Source organism: Mesoplodon densirostris, chromosome 1, assembly GCF_025265405.1.
Source record: "Mesoplodon densirostris isolate mMesDen1 chromosome 1, mMesDen1 primary haplotype, whole genome shotgun sequence".
In the NCBI taxonomy this organism is placed as follows: Eukaryota; Metazoa; Chordata; class Mammalia; order Artiodactyla; family Ziphiidae; genus Mesoplodon; species Mesoplodon densirostris.
Genome location: NC_082661.1, coordinates 226,923,896 through 226,931,640, shown reverse-complemented (window position 1 = coordinate 226,931,640; position 7,745 = coordinate 226,923,896). Strand labels below are relative to the sequence as shown.

Here is a 7,745-nt window from a genome sequence, read left to right as displayed (position 1 = left end):
TTCCTAACGTTTCATTTGTAAAAAACTTTTCCGCAGCCAAAGACTCCTATTTTTGAATTACAGTACTGCAAGGCACATACAGAACTCACCTCCTTCAAAACACACAGAAGATATACTCCCTGAAATAGAATTTTTAAAATCCTCAAACAATTAGAAACACTACAAAGTTAGCAATTTTTAGGTAAAAATGTGGCTCCTACAGGATCATGCACCTTTCTTAAAATCAACTCAGCACATATGTATAAATAATCCTTTTTTAAAACATTTGTAGTTGAAATGTAGATACAGTGATGCTGAAGACAGCACTGAACAAACCTGAAAAGTACTACAGCTCGATAAAGTTTATGTTATTGCCTTCATGAGAGACTATATCATCTCTAGTATTCTCAAAGACTTGAATTTAATAATGGGGTAACTACACAGAAAATAAAAGATTTTCTTTCTTTCCTTACTAACAATATTTCCTTCACCTCTAACACCAATTCTTTTATAAAGGATGCTAAGTGAAATCTATTTTTTGTTCAGTAAAACTGAGGACAGGACCATTTAATTGCCTCTACTAAATTTAATGCAGCTTAATTAGGGACCAGGTACATATTTGCCTCTGAAAATTTTTGGTCAAGCATGTCTAACCATAAAAGAAAATGGAATTTTAAGAGGTAGATTTTTTCCCAATGATGCATTTTGTTAATAAACGTATTGTCAAGAAAATAAAAACAAGCACTGAGTGTGTTTTCTTGTATAACGGTCTAATGAAAAGAAAAATAAAAGATAGATATGATATTTGTTACAGTCTGACATTTAAACAGTCATAGTATTGGATGTTTTGTGACCAGTGCAGTTTGGACTCTCTCAGCATCAAAATACGAGCCTGCCAACTGTATTAAACCCTCCTCCACCCCCACCACCAGTTGGTCCACAGCTTCCTGGTGGATCATTGTCGTCAAATCCATTGGGCCGAAATGAACAGGATGCAGATGCAGCTTGTAGGGCCCGGGCTCGAGCATTCAGCTCTTGTTCCTAAAATTAAAAATAGTTTTTATGAAATTAAAATTCTAAATACAGTGGATGAGTATCACCTACACAAATATTTTTAAATTGCCTTAATCCTTAATAAGCATCCTTCAAATCTCAGTAACTTTAAAAATACTGATTACACTAATCTTTACCAAATCTTACTAAAGTCGAGTACCTAATCACAGATGGAGCGAACAAGGTAGAGAGCAAAATCCTAGTATAACTCTACAGAATGACAGATCCTAAAGGCCATTCTCTTTCAGTACCCCCCTTTACAGAAGATGAAACTGAAGCTCCACAGCCTTAAAATTTCTCTATAGAAATATCACAGTTCTTGCAACACTCATCACCATATACAAGAATGGATTTCCTTTCTAATACACAGAACATAGAATTCAAAGGTTACACTTTCTGTCAAGTGGAGCTATTTTGGAAGTGGGTGATTACAGTAAAAGTGTAAATAATGAAAGAAGGCTGAATTTTTTTTCCTACCCTTTCCTCAGAATATTTCTCAGTAAATAACAGAGCTCAAAAACACTGCTAAGGGGTCTTCCCTGGTGGCAGAGTGGTTGAGAGTCCGCCTGCTGATGCAGGGAACACGGGTCCGTGCCCCGGTCTGGGAGGATCCCACATGCCGCGGAGCAGCTGGGCCCGTGAGCCATGGCCGCTGGGCCTGCGCGTCCGGAGCCTGTGCTCCGCAATGGGAGAGGCCACAACAGTGAGAGGCCTAAGTACCGCAAAACAAACAAACAAACAAACAAACAAACAAAAAACAACACTGCTAAGGAGAATGGAGCCTGTCTCCTTACAGTATTACTTAAAACTTTCCCCTACCAGATTATTAGAACTTTTATAAGGAACCATATTCATCTATGTGCCTGACACATATTAAGTGCTCAGTAAATATTAATGATTTCAGACTAGAACACTGTTAGGCACTTGGCCACGAAAGGAACAAATGTGAATAAGCACTTATTTATTTATTTATAAAGAAACTGCAAATTCATTTGGCAAGGTGTAGAACTGGATTCTAAAACTGGCACAAACTCCTAGGAAGAAAATATTCTGATATATGTCCCTGTTCCTGGGAAAGAGTCTGTAACTTTCAAGTGAGGTCATCGGTGTCAACAAGGTCTAAAAGCCACTGGCAACAGCACAACCCTTAAATGGTTAGGTTTAATCATCCTGAAGAACTTTCATAGTACAGTCAACATTAATAACAAAAACTGTACTACTTTCAATTTTTCAACTAAAAGCCCAATTACTTTGCTCCTCCTGGCAAGGTAATTTTATTTTACAATTTCTAGCTAAATTTTCTTGGTTGACTATTCTACCCCCTTCATGAGATGCCCAATTTTTATTATGGAGAAAAAATCCCCAGGCTTAACCTGACATCTATCCCTCATATTACGGAAACCCTGTTTCTCAGTAAGCATACAGCGACTGCTGTGTGATTCTCAACACACAAAATTATCAAGAACCACATATTTTTAGGGCTGAATGTGACCTAAGATAAGAAATCCTTATAGCAGAATGGCCTAATTAACCAGTCTCTGACAGGCTTTAGAGAGGCTTTTAAAACTTAATTTGCAGGATATTTCTCAAAAACATTTTTTTCATTAACTCTATCATTCACAACATTTATAACTGCTGGCTCCTCTGTATCATGTCCAACCACACAATATTTTTCAGGAGCTATAGTAATTTATTCTTCAATTTGTAAAATTAAAGTAAGAATTACATACATTTTACAGATAGAAAATAAAAGCAATGGATATATCAGAAATACACACAAAAATAAGAAACAAAAATCCTCTATTCTGGCTCTATAATCTATTAAGCTATCTAAACAAGCAATGAAAATATGACTCTGGATCTAAGAAACAATATCTGGTTTAGGATACAGATCATGTTCCCCAATGAAATAAATAACACTGAGTAAATATGCAAGGCAGAGTTCAAGAAGTTCTGCTCCCAAAAGATATGGCAAATTTTGCCTGGACTTTGTTAAAAAGTGACTTCTCACCAGAAACTATGTTGAAGGACCTACAAAATACAAAACTTAGTAACTCCACTGCTTCTGAGACACCTGAAACCTATATTATATTTTAAGATAGAGAGCTTCCCAAGAAAGAAATATTCCTTTTTTACTTTCTTAGCTATTTATATAAATACATGGCTCGAATCTTAAAAAAAAAAAAAAAAAAAGAAGAAAGAAAAAAGAAAAAAAAAAAGGTGCTGAAGAACCTAGGGGCAGGATAGGAATAAAGACACAGACTTAGAGAATGGACTTGAGGACACGGGGAGGGGAAAGGGTAAGATGGGACGAAGTGAGAAAGTGGCATGGACATATATACACTACGAAATGTAAAACAGATAGCTAGTGGGAAGCAGCCGCAGAGCACAGGAAGATCAGCTAGGTACTTTGTGACCACCTAGAGGGGTGGGATAGGGAGGGTGGGAGGGAGACGCAAGAGGGAGGAGATATGGGGATATATGTATATGTATAGCCGATTCACTTCGTTATAAAGCAGAAACTAACACACTATTGTAAAGCAATTATACTCCGATAAAGATGTTAAATACATACATACATACATACATACATGGCTGAGGGAGAAAAATGTATGATATTCTGTTTTCAGAAGATAAGCTTAAACTATGGATAAAAGTAGGGGAAACTGCTTTTCATTTTATTTCTTTTAATACAGATGACAATATTACGTAAATGTCACAAACTATGAATCTCAGTGCATATGTAATTTATATCCCAAATTTATATCAAGTATTAAAATTAATTCTTATTTCAGCAGTGGACTGTAGGTCTAGTGACAAAAAGGAGTTCCTGTTGCTTTGGGACAAAAACCTTTCAGTATACTTAGATCTCTCATTTAAATAAATCTGTAAACATTAAATTAATCCATCTTTTTTTTCCTTTACACAGGTATAATGTATACTCTTCTGTATGTATGATGAAGAAAAAAATTAAGACAAACTCCCACCTTCTCCAAAGAAACAAAGGAAAGAAATTGAACACGAAAGGAGAGAGCTGTCTGCAGCTGGTGTGGGACACATGGGGATAGGTGGTGCGACTCACACAGCTTTTCTCTCACTGGATCCTAACTGAAAGCATGGTTTTGGTAGTCCAGACACTAAAATAATGAAGATACTCCTAACGGAAGTTGGGGAGAGAAATATATATGAAGAGATAAGCCCTTTCCAAAATTTACTTTAAGATCCACAATTCGCATTGCTCTCCTATGTGTCAGGCTATGATACAGAGTAGGAAATACTTTGTCAGAATTTTTTTGCCTAGGCTTTTCACAACCACTAATCCTGCCAATACTATAGAAACAGCAAGAGTCTTTCTAACACTTGTAAATCTAGTTGTGACTTTACTCAACTCCACACCCTTATTTTTACTAAGATCTGATTAAGTTTTTTACAACTGTTTTATAAATAGGTATAATGCTGTTTCTTAAAGCCAAAGTTGTATCTTAGACATAGCAATCTATCACACAGCATTATTGCTATGAAATGGGCACAAACTTTTAACTATACCCCAGGAATGAATGTAAAAACAAAACTGAGAATAAGAGCAAAAACATACACATACAGGTTCCACGTGTTCAAAACTAAAAAATGATAGCTGAAAACGGCTGTATACAAAAATCTCAACATCATATTCTCACTGCCTGGCAATTATGAGAACATGTTCATGAGTAGAACAAAAGAAACACTATAGTCTCCTAATACAAACTTAAGATGCCAGTGATTCAGTTACACAGTATGAGAAATATCACAATTCAAACCTTATCAATTACATTACTGTATTTAAAGGTAAATTTAAAGTCTAAATATACTTAAGTTTCCAATTAAGAGTTGAGTATGTTTTTGTAATTTGCTTTAAAAAAGCACTTTGATAATGAAGCTTTAACAGCCTAAGAGTCTTAATACAGGTAAATAAATAAATAAATACCCTTAATGTAAAATTTAGTGATATCTTTTTTGCATTAAACAACTGGCCTATCTGAGACTTAAAATGGAATTCAGAACAACTGCACAACACTGAGAAACTGAATTAACAAAGTACATAATGGTTTTCCTTTATAATGACATAAGGGTACTAAAATAATAATGAAAAGAATGGCTCATCACATACAAACATTGTAAAATCAGGATGTAATGGGGTAAATGGCAAGATAGAGAAAATCATGTAGAGCCGGGTTGCAATACAAGTAGTTGTTATGGTTAAAAGAGCTTTTGGAATTACAATTACATAAATTAGAGTAGTTTCTGCATATTTCCAAAAGTCAAGATTGCACTGGGCCTTATTTCCATATTTTATACTGTAGAAAATTTCTATTTTAACCTAACCTTCTTACCCTCACTCCACCTCTCCAATCTTCAGGAATCATGGTGAGTCCTACCTAAGTGCTTATTTGATATGTAGCAAGGAGGACATGGTTGAGTATACTCTATTACCTTGAACATAAGCCTTCTGACTGGATGTTAGAGTCTTTGGTAGTGAATAATGAATATTCTGAGTTTCTAATTTTTTTTCTGTAAAATGTACTGTTTTTGTGTGACTCTGGAACATTGCCATACTCCTTTAAAAATGTATCATTATTATTTGAGTATTGTTTAATACAGTAAATTTGAAAACTTTTGAGTAAACTTCCCTCTGAAAATCAGTACTATTTTTTTCTCTTATTCTGTATACTTTAGGAGTCTGTAACACAAAATTTTTAGAAACTTACTTATTTAAACTCATACAATCATTTGGACTACCCAATTAATACACCTACAATTTTAACTACAATTTACTGCTGGTCCTTTATGTTGATAGCAAGTTGGCAGGTTTCAAAGAAAAATGCTTTCAGCAAGGTCTTTATTAACTTTAAAGTAAGAAAAAGCACTAACTATTTGCGAAAAGTATAAGTAAATTCAGCTCATATGAAACCTTTATTCCATAGTTTTTATTTACTAATTGTTCTATTATTGCCATGATTCTACTGATCAGGTCCTTAAAGAATACAAATATCCTTTCTTTATGTATTCTACCTTTTAGTGTCCTTTATTTTATCCACCTGACTGTCAATAAACAGTCCTTAAAATATTTATACAAAGGTCTAGAAGGAATAATTACAAATTTAGCAGTTGTTTCCCCTGGCAGGTGGGACTGAAGGGAAGAGGAAAATACTTCCATTTTATTAAACTTCCTATATTTCTGTATGGCATGATTTTATAATGATCGCAACTTTTCTAATTAAAAACAAACGAGGTTATTCAACATAGATTTGCAAGTTTTAGCCACAGCAATCAGAGAAGAAAAAGAAATAAAAGGAATCCAAATTGGTAAAGAAGAAGTAAAGCTGTCACTGTTTGCAGATGACATGATACTATACATAGAGAATCCTAAAGATGCTACCACAAAACTATCAGAGCTAATCAATGAACTTGGTAAAGTAGCAGGATACAAAATTAATGCACAGAAATCTCTGGCATTCCTATACACTAATGATGAAAAATCTGAAAGTGAAATTAAGAAAACACTCCCATTTACCACTGCAACAAAAAGAATAAAATATCTAGGAATAAACCTACCTAAGGAGACAAAAGACCTGTATGCAGAAAATTGTAAGACACTGATGAAAGAAATTAAAGATGATACAAACAGATGGAGAGATATACCATGTTTTTGGATTGGAAGAATCAACATTGTGAAAATGACTCCACTACCCAAAGCAATCTACAGATTTAATGCAATCCCTATCAAACTACCACTGGCATTTTTCACAGAACTAGAACAAAAAATTTCACAATTTGTATGGAAACACAAAAGACCCCGAATAGCCACAGCAATCTTGAGAACGAAAAATGGAGCTGGAGGAATCAGGCTCCCTGACTTCAGACTATACTACAAATCTACTGTAATCAAGACAGTGTGGTACTGGCACAAAAACAGAAATATAGATCAATGGAACAGGATAGAAAGCCCAGAGATAAACCCATGCACATATAGTCACCTTATCTTTGATAAAGGAGGCGAGAATATACAGTGGAGAAAAGACAGCCTCTTCAATAAGTGGTGCTGGGAAAACTGGACAGCTAAATGTAAAAGTATGAAATTAGAACACTCCCTAACACCATACACAAAAATAAACTCAAAGTGGATGAAGTCCTAAATGTAAAGCCAGACACTATCAAACTCTTAGAGGAAAACATAGGCAGAACACTATGACATAAATCACAGCAAGTTCCTTTTTGACCCACCTCCTAGAGAAATGGAAATAAAAACAAAAATAAACAAATGGGACCTAATGAAACTTAAAAGCTTTTGCACAGCAAAGGAAACCATAAACAAGACCAAAAGACAACTCTCAGAATGAGAGAAAATATTTGCAAATAAAGCAACTGACAAAAGATTAACCTCCAAAATTTACAAGCAGCTCATGCAGCTCAATATCAAAAAAACAAACAACCCAATCCAAAAATGGGCAGAAGACCTAAATAGACATTTCTCCAAAGAAGATATACAGATTGCCAACAAACACATGAAGGAATGCTCAACATCTTTACTCATTAGAGAAATGCAAATCAAAACTACAATGAGATATCATCTCACACCCATCAGAATGGCCATCATCAAAAAATCTAGAAACAATAAATGCTGGAGAGGGTGTGGAGAAAAGGGAACCCTCTTGCACTGTTGGTGGGAATGTAAA

The 7,745-nt window shown here is 34.8% G+C and overlaps 1 protein-coding gene across 1 annotated transcript in view; it reads right to left on the bottom strand.

Annotated features, from left to right (window-relative positions):
- Positions 1-732: 732 nt before the first annotated feature.
- Positions 733-7,745, bottom strand: part of USP38 (ubiquitin specific peptidase 38) — a 34,322-nt gene continuing 27,309 nt past the window's right edge. Inside the window, exon 10 of the mRNA XM_060115739.1 lies at positions 733-1,020. Coding sequence (XP_059971722.1) covers positions 859-1,020 — 162 coding nt within the window. The 3' untranslated portion in view covers positions 733-858. The remainder of the gene's footprint in view (positions 1,021-7,745) is intronic.